The 21,119-nt window shown below is 44.3% G+C and overlaps 1 protein-coding gene across 4 annotated transcripts in view; it reads left to right on the forward strand.

The window, feature by feature from the left end:
• ZDHHC14 (zinc finger DHHC-type palmitoyltransferase 14) overlaps positions 1-21,119 on the forward strand; it is a 252,179-nt gene that overhangs the window by 127,421 nt on the left and 103,639 nt on the right. For 3 of the 4 annotated variants that reach the window (XM_033098468.1, XM_033098478.1, XM_033098487.1), the window contains exon 2: positions 10,478-10,638. In XM_033098468.1, the coding sequence (XP_032954359.1) occupies positions 10,478-10,638 (161 nt within the window). Of the gene's footprint in view, positions 1-7,049; positions 7,202-10,477; positions 10,639-21,119 lie in introns of those variants that run through there. The other variant, XM_033098497.1, reaches the window with a different exon arrangement.

Below are 21,119 nucleotides of genomic sequence, written 5' to 3' on the forward strand. Positions count from 1 at the left end.
TGGTAGGAGTCCTCCCCACCGTTGGGAAGAGGAACGCCTGCAAGCATTTTTTAGCTCAAGGACACGTTACAAAGAAGAGTAACCAACACCATGAGCAGTGTTTTTGGTGGGGAAAAATGAATCGTCTGTTCATCAGCACCAAGTGCTGTCCCTTTGGAGAAGGAAAAAATAAATAAGCGGCCTCCATCAGCAGCCCAGTATCCAGAAACTCATGGTGAAGTTCATTTTGTTCACTTTTCTACCTAATATGTGCCCCTGAAGCTGTTTGCAGTGGCCTCCAGGTTGGTGTCCGAGCATTCATGGGCTAGTTAATTGACTTGCCTTTTTTATTTTTATTTCCCTCCTTTTGGTAAATAGAACTTTTTTTCCCCTTAAATACAGCCTTTTTTTTCTCTCTAGTCAAAAGTATCATATTTCCATTTTGTATAAGTATCATATACTATTTTTCAAATTATGGCATTTCTACTGTTGAACGCTGCATTGTTTTGTGAGTTTATACCTGAAATAGCCTTGCGGTCTGAACTCACACACATCTCTGTCTAAACAATTGGCCTTTTTAACCTGTATTTATCCTCTATTGTCGACTCTGAGAGGTTTATGATGATGGGTGTGTTGAAAACCAAATCTTCAATTCCTCTTCAATCTTAGGAAAATAACAGAAAGGAAAATTTCCTCGGGCATTTTTCTTCCTTTGCAACAGGAAGAAGGTGGCCCTCTGTCCCCCAGGAATAGGAGGAAATTAACCATGGCATTCAGGTGAGGAGAACTGTCGCAGAATAGGAGAGAGCTGTCAGCACAAGTAGGGAACGCGCTGAAATGAGTGTCTGCTCATCTCCACATGCGGTTTCTTCCATTCTTAAAACTGCGTGACGATCTTTGCTGTAAATCATCTGCAGTCGCTGTGGTCCATCGTGTGGGCCCAGATCTCTCAGGTGTGCTCTGATGATTCTATAAAATTCAATTCAGCAAGAATGTGTTGAGCGCCAACTCTGCAGCAGGAAGTTCTGGGGTGCTGGGGATACAACAGTAACTAAATAACCTGCAAAGACCCTTCCCTGGACAGTGGAGTCCTGCCCACGCAGGTCTGATAAGGCTCCACTTTACCGCTTGTCAGTCAACCATGGAAGGCCCAGAAACACTAAATACAGTGAGGGGTTTTGTGGCTCTCTGTCCTGTTGACACCCTTCCTCTTAGCTCGCGTAACTACCGCTTAACCAGTTAATACCCCATCCAGGAAGGCTTCGCTGATTCCAGCCAGGCCCACTGAGCTGGTCCCTTTCTTGTTCCCTTAGCACACTTTCTGCATCTCTGTTTTGTTTGCAGCTCACTGACTTGGGGCCTGTCTCTGCTACTAGCATGTACGCCATGTGAGAACAAGGATCTCGTCTTTTTCTTCTTGTATTCCGGCGTTGGGTCTAGTGTGTTGACATGTATGTAGTATGTGCTCACAAGAAGTGTGTGCAGGTGGAGGGCGCAGCTCAGCTCCAAGTCCAGTCGCCGTTTTCAGTCTTAGTTGCAGGGGGCACAGCCCACCATCCCCTGTGGGAATTGAACTGGCAACCTTGTTGTTGAGAGCTCGCACTCTAACCAACTGAGCCATCTGGCCACCCCCCAGAAGGATTTTCTTGACTCTCTAATGATTAAACTAATTTGTATTTAGTTGAAAATGTCTCGGTGTTGAATAATCCATTCCCCAGGATACTCATAGCTGACATTAAACATCGGGCTAAACTCCACAAGCATTGCCAGGGTTTGGGAGGTTTCATTTGTGTGGCTTTTCATCCTTCTCATTCCCAAAGGCCTCCGTCCCCATCCTGCCATCCTTGGACCCACCTCCAACCCTAGGAAAGAAAAAGGGAAGCTATCAGAAGTCTAAGACTCCGGGTAGCCAAAGGGTTTGCTGGGAAGTGGAGGACTGTGCCCGGGGAGGGGTGGGGTGTGGGCCCTCCCTGCACCTCAGGCCACCTCCTCAGCTGTCTCGTTAGGTCGAGTTTTTTTTCTCACTGTGGCCGAGGACCACCAGCGTATAGTTGTCTCTGGCTTTACTATATAAATATCCAGCTTCAGATGGAAATCCGTAAGAGTGGCAGAAAAAGAATGTACTCTAGTTGAATTCCTGTAAGAAACTGTGTACAGACTAGAGCTGAGATGGGAGATAACTTGGGTTTTGCATTCTTCAATATATGAACCTCCGTACCCTGACTCATGCCAGTCCAATCAGTGCAATAGAAGGCAACCTGCAGAAATCAAGGGCTTAGCCATGAGGTTTTGCTTCAACATGGAATATGTGTTATTATCAACCATCTTCTCCAGTGATGTTGATTTTGAAAAAGAACAGGAAGATGTTAATATTTTGGCAATCCCCCCTTTTTCAGTTCAATATTTTTATGCATTTGTTTTTAATCGCGTATTTTTTCACAGCAAGAATTAGTTGTATTTAATTAAGGAAACTTGGAAACCACCAAAAAGCACACAAATCACCCTCATCATAAGGTAACATTTTAGGTCGTATCCTTTTAGTTCTGAATATAAATGTGTTTTTGAAACAATGGGATTATCTCGACTCTCTTTTGTACTATGTGTTTTTTAGTTCATCAAACAAATATTTATTGGAGGCTGACTATGTGTTGGACCCAATTCTGGGCACTGGGGTTACCTTTGTGAACAAGCAGACAAAATTCCTCATCGCTTTGAGCTTTTATTCCAGTGGGAGAGTCAAACGGTAAAGAAGTGAGCACATACAGTATGCCAAGCAAGGGTGAGTGATACGAGAGAGAAGAAAGCCCGGAAAGGGACCTGGAGTGCAGGGGTTCTGGTGGCAGGAGGGCTGCAATTGTACCTACTAGAGTGGTCAGAGAAGGCTGTCCTGGCAAAGTGGCATTTGAGGAAAGCCTTGGGGGAAGTGGAGGGCTTTGTGGCTCCCTGTAGGAAGGGCCTTCTGGGCAGAGGGCGCGGCACACGGAAGAGCCCCGAGGAGAGAGGCACATTTGCATGATCCAAGAACCAGAGCGTGGGCAAGGCGGTGGAGTAGACGATGAGGTCAGAAGGAACCGGGCCACATCGCTTGGTGGCCTCCACGTGGACGTGGGCTTTGAGCAGAGGAGTGTCGTGATCGGACAAGCTTGCACAGCGTGTCTTGCCAATGGGAAACATTGTGGACAGAAGTGGAAGCAAGGAGAGGGGTTGGACATCCCAGCTTTAGATGGCATTAGGTTGACACTGTGTGGAACCTAATGCCATCAGGTGTTCAGACCTGGACACTGAGTCAAAAAGTGGTTCAGAACAATCAGACTCTAAGTGTGAAGATGTTTTAGGAATCCTTTGGGCAATTTATTTCACTCACATTTTTAAAATATCTGTATAAGAGTGATAGATGATTTTAAAATTGGCTTCTAAGTAAGCCTAACGATAACTCTTTTAATAAGTATAAAAAAAGATTCCAAGTGATTAGAAAACATTGTCTTATTTGGCACATTTTCCCATAATGATACATCTTAAAATGTTGGTACCTTAGATGTGATGAAATACAGAATTATGAATAGAACTAAAGGCCTGCTGAGACTTTCCTATACAGAGTGGCCCAAATGGGAGGGGTCACCCATTCAAATGCAAGACAGGGTCGGAGGTTTAGGGCCAGAGAGAATCCGAATCCGGAGTCTCTCTTCCGGATGGAGGCCTCCCCTAACACACACTCCCAGCATGCCCTGAGGCGGGGAACTTTCCACAGGGACCTCTCTTGTTCTGCCAAATTCTTAAAGGGTTCAGCAAGAAAAGCGAGATGATGGTTACTATGACCAGATAGTTCAGTGGCCATACACCATCTGAAAATGACACAACCATTTGGTCAAGACACGAATGGAAAACCTGCGAAGTATGGTTGCCATGTCTCAGTAATCACGTTAGGTCATTAAAGAGCCAGTTTGAGGGCAGAGCAACGCTGGTTTTCCTCCAGTGGTTCACACACTAACGAGAAGCCTTTGGCTTCCTGGAATTTTAAAGCAAACTCAAAATCACTTGGCAAAACCTTTGCAACATCACAGTTTTCCCTAACAATCCTTGCACAGTCTCAGTAGCAGATAGGTTTATTGGGCTGTTTACGCACTGTGATTTGAAGCCTGTATTTTTAAGCTACAGATTCCCAGGTTCTGTGTCTGTAACAGGACCTATCTGGGTGGTCTGGGGGCCGCAAGTTAACAATAATGACACCGACTCTGTCACATGGGAGGAGCTCTGCAGGCTGCAGGCAGGGCTGTGCTGTGTTTGGAGACACCCCTGTTGCGGGCATCTAGCTGGGCATCCCTGCAGGGAAACGCCACGCTGAGGACTGCCCCTCCTCGACCTGCGGGCGCGCTTCTCCTGCCTCCTTCCCTTAGGGAGCCTGAGAGCTACCCTCATCAGACGAGAAAGTAGACAGATGAGCCTGGGGAGCTTTTGATGACGTGGTGAGTTATCTTTCTAGTCTATAGATTTATATTTGGGGCTCTACTCTCACCCATCCATTCTCTCTGGGCTTGAGTTTTTTTCTCCCAGTTTTCTCTTGTTATATTTTTCCCCTTCAGTCCCTGGATCTGTTTATTTAAATTCCCTCTTTCTGTATAATATTGGTAGATTCATCATTATGTACAAATAGTAAGAAGGGACTTTGCAGATGCAGAGGGGATGGCACTCTTGAGAGTTTGATGAAATCATCTATTTGTTTCTTCCCCGTTCTAGAGTTGTGAGTGGTTGTTATTTCTGAATCTACTCTTTCCTCTATTTGTCTCCGAGTAATGTGCTTATCTTTCCCCTGTAATGGTACGTTTCTAAGTATGTGATTAAGGAACAAATCATAAGAGTAATGGTGTTTATGTCCCTGCCTGTAAATGAGAACTACATTTATTTTACAGAGGCTCATATGAAAAGGAAAAAGATCATTTTTATGGCAACTCTTACAACCTCCATTCTTCACAAAGCTACTCTGCTATTATTTCAGACATGTGAGTCATTGGCTCAGATTATTTCATTTTATGATCATTTTCCTTAACTGTTTATTATGGACATGCATTGCAATCAAAACTCTGAAATTTGAAATAATAGGTTAATTCTGTGATTTCTGAAGCATAGAAATCCTCTTAGAGTACAGCGTCAATGAAGCAAGGCCACTTACCCGTCCTATATAAACTTCAATTGCGTGCTTCATTTTGGTGTGTAAAGAATAGTATTCTCATGCTTATGCTTTCAGGATAGAACAGAATGTACAGGATGGAGCAAAAATATCAAACACAGACCACGTTGTAGTCATGGACCATGAGCTACAATTAACAGGACTTATTTTTCTATGTGCATCCATTTGCAGGCAAAATAATAACAGATGACTCAAATTGTTTTGATATGGAAAAGGGATCTCCACTTTTTGGTCCAAAGGCCACTTGGTTTTAATGTCTCTGTTACATCTTGTTAATATTGTTTTGTTTTTGTTGTTAAGTAAAGTTAATCTTCCCCCAACGAATGTCCTGTGGAAAAACAGAGACCTAGCTACCCAATAATGAAATCCAGGTTTCCTATCTGAAATGTTTAAGAAATTAATTTAGTCCCAGGAGTTTTGCCCAAGTAATTGGTTTTATTTCAAATTACAACATGTGAGCCAGTCAGTGTCTAAAAGTGAATGCACAATTAATGACGGTATTGGTTCTGGGGTGTCAGTATCTGTTTGATGGTAAAATAATTTTGTCATAATTAATGGCAAAACACACTAATTGCGTGGTGTCAGATAATATAGCACCCAGAAAACAGTTCCACCCTTCATGGGTAAAAATCAAAAGACAAATAATTATTTTTACCAAAGGTGTGAGAAGGTTGCTATTAGAACTGAAAAAATTCCTTCTAATCTTTGGCAGTGCTACATTTTCTACTTACTACCTGGGAAGGACCTTCTTTCCCTCGAATGAACAATGAGTTAACAGTTTGTAATAGGCATTCAGTCATCGTATCAAAAGTCAAACAGCTCACACTGATGTGTGTGAAGCGTTGTAAAGTCTTTTCATCATGTTAGCATTTGTTTCGGCTGGTGCTGAAATAGCTCATTTCTTTTATGTTATGAAAATGCATGCTTTCAGATTCTTGTTCCTCCTGTCACTTTCCCATTGAGCTTTATGAAGACGAAGACTCTGGTAGCCTGTTTTCCACACAGCCGTGGACTGTATGTAGGTCACAGTTCTTCCGACCGAAAGAGGACTCCATTTGGTGTTTATAGCTTTGGCAGCGGCCTCGTCATGTTGTATCAAATCCAGACCCTTGGGGGAAGGACTCTTCCTCATCACAGATGGCGCTCAGAATTGGGGATCCCAGCCACAGTTGTTCAGGCATGTGAAGGAGCCATTTTCAAGTTGTCTGAACTCGGGCTAAGAATTATTTTTGCTTCTCGAGGTACTTGAGCTGCTAAGCCCTGCCGATGGCTGTGTGTTGAGCGAGATTTTGCACTAGTCTCGCCTCCTTCCAGAGGTCTCACGATCTGTCGTGAGCAGGGTCTGCTTCCTGCCTTGTCTTTCCCAGAAGGACTGTGGGTGCTCTCGGCTTTTTCTGAGCAGCATCTGGAAGGTGTCTGTGTAGCACTGGTCTCTTAGTCTGCTTAGGGGCGTGAATTCTGCTGCTTTGATACAGAACGTTGTTTAAGATTTTGAAGAGAAATTAACATGGTTCTTTGTCACACAGAAGCTGGTAGGACAGGGGACCGTCACAAAGCACCTCGTATTGTACGAAGTGGTACCATAAGGCGCTTCATCTGCTAGAACTTTAGAGCATGGAGGGATTCGGGGTTCTAGTCAATGCTTACGGAATGCGTTCACCTTGCACACTCAACTCCGTGAACTAAGGAGAATCCACTCCTCCGAGCTGGGGAAGCCTCCTGGACATGACGTGTCCTTAGCATGTGGGGAGGAAGTGGTAGGAACGAGCAAGCTTAGAAGACAGAGAAGCGAGTTTTAGACACAAGGTGCATTGTTGAGGTTATGGCTGATTTGATTTTCCTGCTCTTTTCTGTGTTGCAGTAAAGTTCAGTCAATGGGCCCCATTCATTCAGTTACTCAACAAGTATTTCCCAAATACCTCCCATGTATGATGCATTGAGCTAGGTGCTGTGAAGGACACAAAGCTAGACAACGCCCAGTCTCACCCTGCAGGACTCCAATCCAGTGGGTTCCCTGAGGCATGTCCGCAAACAGACGTAAGTACCACAGGGAGGAGCAAACAAAAATGTTACGGGGGTTCAGAGAAAGAAGCCATCACTTCTGCTTGGGGGTGAGCCAGGAATAACTTTCCACACAGTCTCGATAGGAACTTGAAACCTGGGGAGGCTTTAACGAGCTGAGATGGGCATGAGGGCTTTCCAGATGCAAGGGCTGGACGAGTAGGGGCCTGTTTGGGAAGGCTGAGGGGTCAGGGTAGCGGTCCTCGCGTGTGTGACCAGGGGAGAGTGACGGAGGATGAGAAGGAGAGACTTGAGACCAGTACGTGCAATGGGATATGAATGCCAGACAAGGAGCTTGAACTTACTTTGGCAGGAAAAGGGGAATCGTGGCAGACTTTTGAGCAGAGACATGTGTCATAGATCTGGCGGCATGATTAGGGCAGATTGAAAGGGAGCCTGTGGCAGGCAGAGGGCTTAGATGGCTATTCCAGCTGTCCCCCAGGTGACAGAAGCCCAGAGTCGCGGAATTCAGTGCAGTACTCTATGTGGTTGGCGAGAGGAAGGGAATGGGGGCGAAAGCGAGATGGGAGGACGGACCCTGGTCTACCCGCTCTCTATATAAGAAAAGAGAAGGGTGGTGGTGTCCACGGGACCCAAGTCCACACACTTGGGTTCCCACGCAGGGTTCTGAAGAGCTCGCAGACTCAAGAGAGCCAGATTGAAACATCTGGTAGACCCAGAGAGTGCAGAGACACCTGGGACACAGCTCTTCAAACCAGCGCTTTCCGGCCCCCCTTTCTACCCTCCAGCCATGGAGGGCCAGAAACTGTACTTGGCCAGCTGGGGAAGTGGAGGAGGTTTAACTCAAAATTGAGTTAGAAGTTTGCACTATTAAACTTCTGGGATTGGTACACGTTTAGTTACCTAAATGAAGACAGTTTGCTACTTAAAGTGACTGAAGGATTTCCTGTTAGCTACATCTCATGACCAGGAAAGTCCTGGGACCCATCTGAGTTTTCACGCTGTGGCAGGAATAGGAGCCGGTTCAAAAAGGAGACCGAAAAATTTATATTTCAGATTCACGCATGATTCTTCCATGTTGGACAACCAGCAGTCACACAGTTAGAAGAAACCCTGGCAGGTAGTAGGCATTCACTTTTGAACTAGACTCTTCCTCTATTCCTGGACAGGTCTGAAAAAATTAACAGGCACTCAAGCGCAAATAACTTAAACCACATTGTATTGTCTCTGTGATCTACTGTAATTGCCAGGACTAGTACAGAAAAATACTACCTTTATAAATCCAGGACTGTACACTAAGTGCTATTTGCCAGATTGTGGCATCTCCGGTTTCTTAAATGTTTGTTTATTTAACTTGAAGCTTTTTAGGACCTAAAATCATAAAATCAAATTTTTCAGAAAAACTGAAAGGTCACTAAATTGTTAGTATTTGCCTGAAAACACTTGAGGAATAGGAATGACACTTTCTTACACAGAGGAAAGTCAGATGGATTTAAAACATCGTTTTTGTAATTCAATGAATACTTTCACAAAGGGCACTTCTTTAGGTTAGACACTCTTATGTTCCTTTTTTCCACAACAAGTTCTTTATATCTTCTTGCTCTCTTTGCAAATTCAGTTTCCTATAAGAATCTCTGAGGATGTTAAAACGGCTCTAAGTGTCTGGGAGTTTGGTTGGGGTCCTATTGATGCAGAAAGGACAACAGTTTTTATGGACTCCCATGAATCCTGTGCAGAGAAGAAGTCACAACTGGTAGTTCAGCTGAAGTGTCACATGATACTGTTTTTGCTGTTTGTCTTGTTCAGTGTCTACGGGGGGTTTGGTGTGAGAGAGATGAAAGAGACGTTAGAAATGTCATATATTTTTGTCTCTTTAAATCATATAATTCTTTTGGAGATCAGCTGCCTAGCAGGAAATCCCACCTAGTCATGTTTGGGGTCACTACTGCACCTTCTTCACCTTGTTGCAGAGTCTCTGGGTTTCCACAGAGCGGGGAATTCAGGAAAGGCCTATGGTCTTGAGTTTACAGTGACCACGCCACAAGTCCGCGCCACGTGCCTCTTGAAGACCTGGTGCTCTAGCTTGTTTCTGGCCTCAGCAAAGGGGGTCACGGCCTGGGGTCCTCAAGGCCTGGACTGTTGCCAACAGCTCCTTGCCATCCCATAAGGGGCCTCATCACCTCCCCTGCAAACACCATGCAGGAACGGGGTGCCAGTCTAATCATTTCTTCTCCAGCTCCCTCTCTCTCTTTCGTCCTCAGTATCTGGGAGAGTATCACCTGAGGAGGGGGCTCTTTGCCCTCTAGATGTTACAATTCTGTGATTCCGTGTTGTGTTCCTGACGCCCATGATGTTATGGGATGTGGTAACAATGGATTGAGCAGTCATTGAAGATTCTGTCCTTCACTCCAAGCGTTGAGCTAATTCCCACTCTGCCACCTCTGTGGAGTTACGGGCAATGACAGTGGGCCAGGGCGTGGTGCTTCAAGCTGCCCTGGCTCCTGGGTCCCCAGAGCCCGCTGGCATAGACTTTAGTCTGTCCCAAGGACGCCTCTCCCTGACTCACCACAATCCCAGCTGCATGTCAGCTGATGGGAGTAAGGACAGTGAAAGGGTTTCATGGCGTGAGTTGGGCCATGTTCGTCAACGGTAGCTCAGATGTCTTCTGGAAGAGCACGAGATTGTTACATCCCAGCTGCCTAAATCTCTGTAATCTTCTTGAGAAACTGCAAGTTCATTTCCATAGCTCATTAACCTCTTTTGGATAGATTAGCTCCAAAATATTGACAAATAGTTTCTTGCTTTTTGAAGGGGGATTTGTGGTTCTCAGCATTTTGTGCTCCAAGTTGTTTGACCCGGAGAGGAAAGGCTGGGTCTGAGAAAGACGGTTCTAAGTTGGTATCTTTTCATGTTATGCAATTCCAAGGAAGGGTGACAGGGTTATATAGATTCACGAGCTGTGTCTACAGTGCAAAGCGTACAACCTCTGTACACCTTAATTGATTGTGCAAGCAGGCTTGTTTTCATTCTTTGGCCTTTCCCGGGTCGTACTGTGGGAGCAGAAAGCCTGGCTTGTGGCTGGGAAGGGAGGGTTAAATTGTCCACAAGAGAGAATTGTAGACCATCCCAAATGTAAATACTTAGTGTCGATGAATTTTTAATGGAAGTCAATTTTGCTTCTCCAAAGAAGCCTTTGAATTCTTGGAAAACATAGGCTGTTTACTATTGATGACTGACATTGTCTTTCTTTTCTTTTTCCCTTCCCCTCCTCCCTTCCCAACCTGCTGGCAGCTGCCCGTATCTAGCAGTGAAAATCACCCCTGCCATCCCCGTGGTTGGTGGCATTCTGTTCTTCTTTGTGATGGGGACCCTGCTTCGCACCAGCTTCAGTGACCCTGGAGTCCTTCCTCGAGCCACGCCTGACGAAGCCGCTGACCTGGAAAGGCAAATAGGTAACCCTAAAGATCTGCCCCTGGCCTCTGGTTCCTTGCCACGTGTGCTCAGCTGAGCTGCCCGGGCAGGAGGGCAGGGTGCTGGACAGTGACGAGTAACCGGGGAGGAGTCCCCTAAGTCTTCATTCTCTTGGCCAGCAGGATGACCTGAGTAGGAGGTGGGATGTAAAGTGGTCAGAGAGGTAAGGCCGAGGGACTGGTGCACCCGAGGCGGGCTGGTGGTGCCATCAACCAAGGCACTGCCAACTGAACTCTGTTTCCTGATGTTTCCATGAAACCCAAGAGTCTGAATCTGCTTTGAAAAGGAGCCTCCATCGTGAAGGTTCTCTAGCTGTTGGGGGCTGCTCTCTATTCCCTTTTATAATCACGTAGCCTAACTCTAGTTCCCATAATAGAATATAAACCTGGAAAGGTTACATCTTAGACCACTGTCTTCTCTATTCAGCCTAGGAGCCAGAATTTCCTTTATTATGGCATAAAGAAGATATATATTTGTGATATATATTGAGATGAATAGCTTTATTTTTCCTTAGATATTGAAATCCTAGGATTAAAAGCTTACCACAGTCTACTTTATTAAGATATTAAAACAAATCCTAATCCCTTACACAACAAACTTTTGTAGTCCTTGTTTTCTAATTAAAAAGAGAGCTTTTTTTCTTGCTTTTAAAAGTTTGCACTTGTGAATATGTAGCTTTGCTGTGGTGCACTGATAATTTGACAGGAGTGGCAGAGGGGCTGTGGTGACTCAGTATGAATGCAAAGTTTAGACATAACAAATCATTTAACAGAGATGGTTCTCTCCGTGGCTCTCAGACTCTCTGGGCTGTTCTTCCCAGCCTCACTCAGCCAAAAGAACCCCCTTTCCACAGTGTAAAGAGATGCAAGTGTGGGTCTTGCTAGAGAGACCATCTGGTCTACCATTCCCACAGCTGTGTCCTCCTGGGCGCCTGGCCTGCCTCCATGATTTGTCCCTGGCTCACGGGAAGGGAGCAGTAAAGGAGTCAATAGTGGGAGTGTATGGTCGATAGTCTGCTCGGCAGCAGCCTTCTTGTGTCCTGAGGGAGGGAAGGAAGATCGGCAGTGGGGAGACCATCTCTTTCTTAGCCATTGCATCTTGGGATTTTAAGACAGGGCATTAATTCATAATTTAAAGTCTTACATTTATAGCACATTAATAATTTATAAAGGTTATTGTTGAACTTGCTCACTTCCAAGCCAGTTTGTGGGGAAGACTTTATTATTTCACCCATTTCACAAATAAGGAAACTAAGCCCCAAAGAGGTTAAATGGGAGAAAGTGGCAGAGCCAGAGCCTCAAACTCAGGTCTCCTGGGTTTCAGCCCTCGTTCCTTCCAGGTTGTCATGTCAGAGGGGAGAGAGGGATGTCAGGCCCAGTTTCCTTCAAGGAATAGAACTGGGCCTCTAGAAACCGCATAGTCTATGCCCATATCACATTAGCATGTAGCTTGAAAATCCTCTGCGTGAGGAGTGCGCACGGAGCCCCGCTCCCCACCCTGGTCCTTACCTGTTGTCCTGCTGTGACCCTGTTTTCGGTCCCCACCTCCCAGTTACCGTGTTTCCCCCAAAAGAAGACCTAACCGGAAAATAAGCCATAGCATGATTTTTTCAGGATCACATCCCCTGAACATAAGCCCTAATGCGTTTTTTGGAGCAAAAATTAACATAAGACCCGGTTTTATTTTCGGGCAAACACGGTAGTGTGAGGAGCATCTGCCAAATCAGCAGGAGTAGGAACCGGTTTTCTGCCCTTCTTACAAGGGTGGTAAAGCCTGGAGTTCTCTACTATACATGCAGATTCGGTGAGCACTGTTTCTATTCATCCTTGTTAATACCGAGGAAGTTGAATGATTCATTAAAGTGTTTTTTTTTTTGGTTTTTTTTTGCTTAAAATCGATAACCTCAAAGTAGTATTTTTCACCATAAGTATTTTTTTAAAACCAGCTCTGCCCTCATGCCCCCAGAGACATAGATTCTGTGAGAGAACTAAATGGGGTAAAGGATGAAACCAAATTTCGTTTCCTGTGAAGGAGAGAAGAGGGGGCTTTAGAGACAGGACTTTGGTGTGGCAGAAATGACTAGCTCAACACATCCTCTCCCCAAAAAGGTAATGACAAAACTAGACAAAATAGTCAGAAACAGTCATTTCATGGCTATGGAATCGACTATTTTGGGGAGCAGTTATCGGGGAAAAAAACTATTGAACTTCAGGTAAGAATAATGGGTGTCTGTGGCATTCTCACCGGAGTGTGCTCCAACTCCCACCCTAAATTCTGAAGGTGAGGAAATTCTACTTGGACAGGAACAGCCCTGAAGACCAGCAGCCTCCCTGTCTGAGGGCCTGACTTGATTTGGAGTGGAGTATAGAAGAAAACAGTGAGTGAAACTTTCACCTCAAGGAATTAGAGAAGAATAAACAAAGCCAGCACTAGAAGGAGGTATTAAAGATAAGACTGGAAATTAGTGAAGTAGAATACAGAAAACAACAGAAAATCAGTGAGACCAAAAGTCAATTCTTTGAAAAGATCAACACAATTGACAAACCTTTCACCACACCATCCTCTCCCTGCCCAAGGAGAGAATATACAAATTACCCAAATCAGGAATGAAAGCGGGGCATCACCATTCACCCTACAGAAATTTAAAAAGGATTTGAACTGTATGCCACAAATTAGACACCTTAAAATGAATGAACAAATTCTTAGAAAGCTACAAATACCAAAAAGAAAAAAAAAAAAAAGACTAAAGAAGAAATAGAAAACCTGAAGAAACCCATAACAAGTAAAGAAATTTGCTGTCCCTATGTAAAAAGATGAATTCAAAAGTTAATTCAAAATGGGTAAGAGACCTAAATATAAGAGCTAAAGTGATCGAGCTGCTGGAGAAAGCTTTCGTGACCTTGGGTTAGGCAAACTGTTCTTAGATATGCATGATCTGTAAGAGAAAAAAATTATTGATTTAAAACTTTGGTCCTTCAAACACACCGTTAAGAAAATGAAAATCAAAACACGCCATTAAGAAAAAGAAAATGAAAAGCATAGACTGGGAGAAAAATATTTGCAAATCATATATCTGATAAAGTTTCCTGTTCTTATATCTAGAATATGTAAAGATCTCTTACAATTGAATAATAACACAACTCATCTCAAAATGGGTAAAAGATTTAAACATAACATTTTAGCAGAGAAGATATCTGAATGGCCAAAAAGCACATGAACAGATGCTCACCATCGTTGGTTATTAGGGAAATGCAAAGCAAAACCACAATGAAGTACTACTTCACACCCACGGGAGTGGCTCTCATCAAAGAGACTGACAATAATAAATGTTGGTGAAGATGTGGAGAAATGGGAACTCTCATGTATTACTAGCAGGAATGGAAAACGTTGCAGCCACTTTGGAAAACAGCTTCCTCAAAATTCCTCAAGAAGTTCAACATAGAGGTACCATATGACCCAGCAATTCCCCTCCTAGGTACATATGCAAAAGAGATGAAAACATATGTCCTTGTATGTGCATTATACCTAACATCCAGAAACTGGAAACACCCACATGATCATCAGTGGGCAAACTGAAGAACAATGTGTGGCATATCCACACATGGAATACTGTTAAGCAATAAAAAAAGAGCGAAGTGTTGACATATGCTACAACATGGATGAACCTTAAAAACAAGATGAAAGTGAAGGAAGCCAGACCAGAAGACCATATAATGTGTGATTCTGTTTATATGAAATGCCCAGAAAGGGCAAATCTTAAGTGACAGAATGCAGATCCGTAGTTGCCCAGGCTGGGGATAGGACCAAGGGGTGGACACACGCACACATGGGAGAACTTTCCCGAGTAATGAAAAGGGTCTAAAGTTAGACTGTGGTACTCGTTGCACAATCTAATAAATTTACTAAAAATTAGCCTATTGTGCACTTACCATGGATAACTGTCGTGGTATGTAAGCTATACCTCAATAAACTCAAAAATAAAGGAGGAGATCAAATATATGGTGATGGAAGGAGAACGGACTCTGGGTGGTGAACACACAATGGGATTTATAGATGATGTAACACAGAACTGTACACCTGAAATCCGTGTAACTTTGCTAACAATTGTCACCCCAATGAACTTTAATTGAAAAATAAATAAATAAAATAAAGGAGGAGAGACGAGGAAGATAGGGCAGAAGAAGAAGGAAAAGGGCTTCTCCCATTCTCCAGCCCTGTGGCTTTAGGCTACTTTCTAAAGAGCCTTCCTCCTCATTCTCATCTGTAACTGGGAAAAATGACACAGGTCCTGTAAGATTCTTGTCAGGGTTAGCTCAGTGAATGGTAGTATTTTTTGAAGAGAAAGTCTCCTCTTTTCCCACCCATTTCTCTCTTCACCTTCTACAAACATAGATTCTCATAAAAAGGGACCTGAAACGTGATAGGAATAAACGGCAGTGCTGGTACCTCGTGGGTCTCATACTTAATAAGGATTCCTCCCATATGTTACTTGGCTGTGGAAAAGATTATGTTTCAATGAAATCTTAGCACATTTATTTAGTACAATCTACTAAAGAAGGAAAGGTGAAAATGAGATTTGGGAACTTTTTATTATGAGGGTTATTAATTCTAATTATCCGTAGTATACCTCTCCTTCCAGAAGCTCCTAGGAGCCACTTGAAACCAGCCATCTGAGTAATTTGTTGAAGATTTGCCAAGAATCTGATCAGCTTTTCCCCCCATTCAGCTTCCTGGGGAGGAGTAGGTGGTGAGCAGGAGGCCCTGTGTCTCAGAATCTGTTACAAGTCTCTTGAAACGCCTTACTCTTCTTTTTCTGAAAGAACTTTCCCAGTAACTTACGTAGCAGCTAAAAAGACAGCAAAGAGCCGCAGCAGGGGCCCAGGGAGGTCTCGCCGTGGGTTGCCAGAGTCTGGCTTGGGAGCTTTACAGTTTCAGAAACTCAATATTTTCAGTTTGTTCAGGGATGATCAGATACTAAGCAACTGATTTGGAACCAAAGTATTTCGTTTCAATTAGGGATAGATCTTTCTAGGCATCAAAACAGGGAAAAGGAGGAAGGGGGGCTACCTCCACTTATGTCCCCAGCCCCTCAACAGTCCTGAGGGTGCCAAGGCAGGGAAGTCCACCACGGGCTGCAATGCAACTTGCCTGCCTGTTTGGCTCCAGAAGCAAGGCTAGTCCCTAGGAATCTCTCCCCCACATGAAGGTCCCCCACACCAATAAGTGATCTAACAGTTGCTTGGCGAGTGTGGAATCAGATCAAAAGAATCTGGGTGGTCGTTAGAAAAGTCACCCGTGCCATGGCAGAATCTGAAGCATTGTTACTGTCCCCACTCTGCACCTTTTATTGGCTCGCTGGAGTCCCACTCTGCTAGGCCCAGTGGGCACGTGTGTGTCTGCCTTCCCTCTCCTCTCGTCTGTCTCCCTCCATCTCGTTCCTTCCCTCCCTCCTTCCCTCCCTCCTTCCTCTTTCCCCTCCTCCTTCTCCTGCTTCTCCCTCTCTCATTCCCTACCCCCACTCTTTTGGTCATACTCTCATCCACCAATTTTTCTTACAGTACACAGAACCAATCACTGCTTCTAAGACTCCAGTGTATCTTCCATTATTTCCTAAATGAGTCCTCGGACTGGATCTCCTCTAGAGGAGATGGTCAGGAGGCATGGCATAGCAGCTTCCCGACCCTGCAGAAGCCCTGGTCCTGGCAGCAGCCCAATTCTGCACCATCCCAGAGAGCACAGGGCCTGCCTAGAGTTCCCTGGAAACAGGATGCTTTCACCACCAGGTTGCGTTGCTAGAGTTTTTTCCCCAAAGACAGCTTCTGTGTTTAAGAGTAGAAACATTGTAATTGGAGTTTTAACAGCATGCCTGGGTTTTTGTTGAAAGAAATACTTTCACTATGAAGCCAATTTAGGACCTTAATCAATTTTCTCTACTGCAAAGCTAAACTGTTTCCAGTTTTTTCCCCATTTCCATTTTTGTTTTACTAAAATTATTTTTATTGGAGTAATTTCTTCTGCATAAAATTTATAACTGAGGTTTTTTTTTTATTGATCGGGTTTTTTATAGCATGAAAGCTGATATTATGAATTTCCTTACAGAACTATTAATGTTATTTCTACTAAGACTAATTTTCCTGATGATTTAATTTTTACCATGCAAATTTTTTTAAGCCATTATTGATTTTTTTTTTGGTCTGGTTATTTCTAATGGTAATATTCACACTTAAATTGCTTTAAGATTTGATGGTTTCTTATTTTTTGCTTGATGATCATTCTACTGTTTGTGATTAATCTGTGATTAAATCTTCCATACACTTTCTAGTCACTTTGTGTACTGTACACGAGATGTCCACGCTGCTGAATACACTAAAAAAGAAAACAAAAATGGCAGGCATCATAGGTGGTTAATTTGATTGAATTTTGCCAGTTTTCTTTTCAGAAGGCAACATTTCCCCCAATTCTTCTTTGCATCCCCCTACTCTCCTACAAAATTACCACAATTTACCCTTTATGTAACTTTTGTTTGCCATGGTCATTTCAGCATCTCGTGTGTGTTCTTTGAGGGCCCAGCAGACTGTTCAGAACTGCGTCATACCCGCCTGGGCGGGATGCCCTCCCACCTTTACCGTTCTCTCTCCCCTGCCACTTTCTGCCCTGTTCTTTTCAGAGTTACTGTGATGCCACTTCATTAGCTTTCAGACTTTCTCGTCCAGGCACCAGCTTAAGCATTTACCTGTGTCCATTAAAATAAAATATTCCCTGTGCTTTTCCTGTAAAGTAATTGGTTTATTGGTCCACTGTGAACAGGTAGAAGAATATTAATAGCTATTTTTTTCATTAAGTGCTTCTCTTGTGCCAGGCATCATGCTAAGGTCTTCCCATGACGATCTCATTTAATACCCACAACAGCCACTCGATGGTATTTAGTCACCGTAAATGTTTCTGTTTTATTTATGAGAAAGCCAGTGCTCAGAAAGGAAAGTGATTTGCCAAAGGCCATTTGGCCAGAGCTGGGAGTCTGTGCAGGTCCATCTGCCGTCATACCCGGGTGCTTACCCACTGCAGGGTAGTACCCACCGTCTAGTTGCCTTGGGGAGCCAGGCCCCGAGGGGGAGATTCCTGGGCCCGCTGGAGCAGGTAGCACTTCCTGTGTGTTCTGTCTCCCCCCCCCCATGGCAGCATCACACAGCCCCCCCACTCTCCTGTCCCACCAGCTGCCTCGCCCCATCACATCCACAGCTTAGAAATAGAGAGCCAAGCCCAGCACGCAGTGGCTAGAGGGCCTGGTTCTCCAAACCTGGGCCCAAGTGGGTGGAGAAGGAAGAACTGCAGGGAAACTCCAGACAATCTGGCACCTCTCCTGGAGCCACCTGAAGATATAGGGGCCTTTTGTCCAGTTGGAATCTCTCGGATGTCTAGATATCCCGTGATGCTTGTGAAGGAGCTAAGGACAGTGGGGAGTGAGGGCGTCCCACCATGTCTGAAATACCTTCGGGAAGAGACACAGGCTTTTGAAGAAACTGGCATTCTAGGAATAAAAAAGAGTAGATTCCTTGTTTGTGGGGAAATGCTAGAATCATCTAGTGTGTACTGATACCAGGGAAGAATAGGCATTGAGTCTCCCACACAGACGCAGGGTGGTGGCTCAGAAAGTCAGAATTCCTGATTGTCTTTTAAAAAAAAAAAAAAAAAAAAAAAAACTCCCAGCCTGGGAGATCTGGAAACCAGATGTCACAATTCAAAATTATGGTATTTGGGGAAATACCACAAGATTTTGAAGGGTCTAGTTCTGAGGGAAGGAAGGAACCGGAGAGTTTTGTTTTTCCAAATGATTTGAAAGGATGTGTTTTTCGTCCAGGAACTTCATTGAAGCTTATGTAATTTCTTCTTCCTATAGAAATCCACACTTGTGGGAATGTACCATGTGTCAGAACTGAAGACAGCTTCTGATGCAAACGTATTTACTTGTTTTGAGTTTAGGACGTTCACTGTGTGATGGTTGGAGTGGAGAAAGCCACCCACAACTCCTCTCTTTTGATGGATGCCCTTTACAGAATTGTGTTCACAGTCCTCCAGAGAGCTCTGTGGGTGGCAAGTGGTATTTCCTCCTTTCAAGAAGAGAAATTGAGACAAGGGGGACTATTTAACTTGATGAGATCACACTTTTGCGCTCACACTGCACTGAACCTAGGAATCTAAATTCCTAAATCCATGCAGGTACTTTAGCGACCTCCATGTTTCCCATCCTGAATCTACCAGGTGTCTCTCTTAATACAGTGGGAGATGTGACTTGCATACATGTATGAATGTACAGACTGGAATCTTTTCTATAGAACTGGTGAACTCCTCCTTAAAAGCAATGGTCTCTCTTCATTTCATGAAAGGGGAAAAATATTTCTCTCTCTCTCTCTCTCTCTCTCTCTCTCTCTCTCTCTCTCTCTCTCTCTCACTGTCTCACTCTCTCACTGCACCAATGTTACATTCTTTAAAGAGTTTGTTAAATCAGCAAAATGATGGCATAGAGCAATGTTGACATGCTTTGCTTTAAAAAAAAGAAATGTACTGTAATTATAATCGGTCCTCATCCACAAGCTCACGAAAGGAGGAAGGATGATGAAATAACCAGGGTGAGGAAAAGGTCAGCCGCGAGAGAGCAAGGAAAGCTAGAGGCTGCAAGGAGAGGAAATAAAGGATCCAGTGGCATGAAAAGGGTGGAAAAATTGGGACCACGTGGTTCAAGAATACGGCCAAAGGAAAGAGCAGTGGTCTGGAGCATGTTAAACGCCCAGTCTTACCCAGCCCCGGGCACTGAGAAAACTGTGGATACAAAGAAACTTTTGATCTAATAAAAGGGCTCTCTGACCAGGTGTGCTGGTCTGCTGCAGTGCTCTTGAGTCACAGAACATTCCAGCAGTCATAGAGATCATTCTGGACAACTCCCTCAGTTTACAGACTAGTAAACTGAGGCTCAGAGAGCGACAGGTTCAAATCCTCCAGTGCTCACACAGAGCTAATCAGTGACAGCCCTGGGACTCCAGCCCTGGGGTCCCAACTCCACTCCCAGGTCCTAAACCTCCCCTTGGACTTTTTTTGCTTATGAAACTAAATCCCTAAATCCTTGCTACGAAAAGTGAGGTCCATGGAAGAGCCGTATCAACGTCACCTGGGAGCTTATTAGAAGAGCAGAACTTCAGGCCCCAGTCTATCTACTGAATCAGAATCTGCATCTTAAACAAGACTGCCAGTGGGTCATTGGAAGCTGAGAAGCACAGCCTTGATGCTTTTCCCCTTCCCACGGTGACCACCATGACTGGTGACTGAACCTGTGACCTCCCTCTCCAATGGTCAGCAGCTGCTTCCTCTCCTCTTCCGCTCTCAGGAGTTTGGCAAACTACAGATTCATTTACTGTGAGCATTCAGTGTAATAACCTGCCTGCAGTACCTGTAAGTGACATCTTTATTACTACTTATTAATACTAACTGCATTAATAAATACCTTCTCTTTAGATAGTGCTTTACCAATGTCAAAGTCTGTATATGTTTTTATGATCAGTAAACTATATAGTTATGTGCACAGGCTCTGTGGTGAAATTGACTCATCCTCAATCCCAGCTCTTGCTGTATGACCTCGAGAAGTGTTTTAACTTCTCTGGACCTTGATTTCACTGCATGTACAATACACCCACTGAGTGAAAAGATCCAGTTCAGCGTTATCATTTCTGTGATTCTAGAAATAAATCTTTCTTCCTCCTTTGCTTGATCATGAAAATCCAGGAAGCCTAAATACTTTAGGAGGTTATTTAGCCTGTTCAACTATTTAGAAGGAAAGACATAGTCTGTTAATAATTTTAGAATGCAAAGCTACAAGCTCACCCGTGTAAATTCATCAAATAAACTGTAGGTGTTGCAAAATTAGTGAGCTGTTTAAATGACTCACTGGAATATTACTATCATTATTACTTTAACTGGTGTGTTTGGGAGGGTAAAGCAAGATGACGAAACAATAGCTCCTTTGAGCAAAGGAATGAGTCAGTCAGTAAGGTATTAGAGGGACATCAAAGATAAGGCACTTCATCCAAGAGCTGGCAGGGTGCATTGGGCAATGTAGGCTCTGGAACAGATCCGGCCACACTGGAGAGTGCGCTGGCCGTGAGGAAGAGAGGAGGCGAGAAAGGCTTTTCAGGAGAGAAATCCCCTGGAGGAGGCTATTCAGAAGAGTGGGCAGGCTCATTGTGCCTGGAAGTGGGAGGCATTTTCTTATTACAAGTATAGAGGAGCAGGAAAGGCAGCTCAGAAACAAAAGGAAACAAAGGACTCAGGGAGAAGAAAGGAAATGGACCAGGGTGAGGAGGCGTGGTGGGGACTCAGCTGCGGGGAGGCAGGAGAGGCTGAGCAGGTGCAGGCAAGGAGTCACCAGTCACCAGCATGGTGGTCATGGTCCTGCTGGGCAGGAGAGATGACT

The sequence above is a fragment of the Rhinolophus ferrumequinum genome, chromosome 3 (assembly GCF_004115265.2).
Source record: "Rhinolophus ferrumequinum isolate MPI-CBG mRhiFer1 chromosome 3, mRhiFer1_v1.p, whole genome shotgun sequence".
Classification (NCBI taxonomy): domain Eukaryota; kingdom Metazoa; phylum Chordata; class Mammalia; order Chiroptera; family Rhinolophidae; genus Rhinolophus; species Rhinolophus ferrumequinum.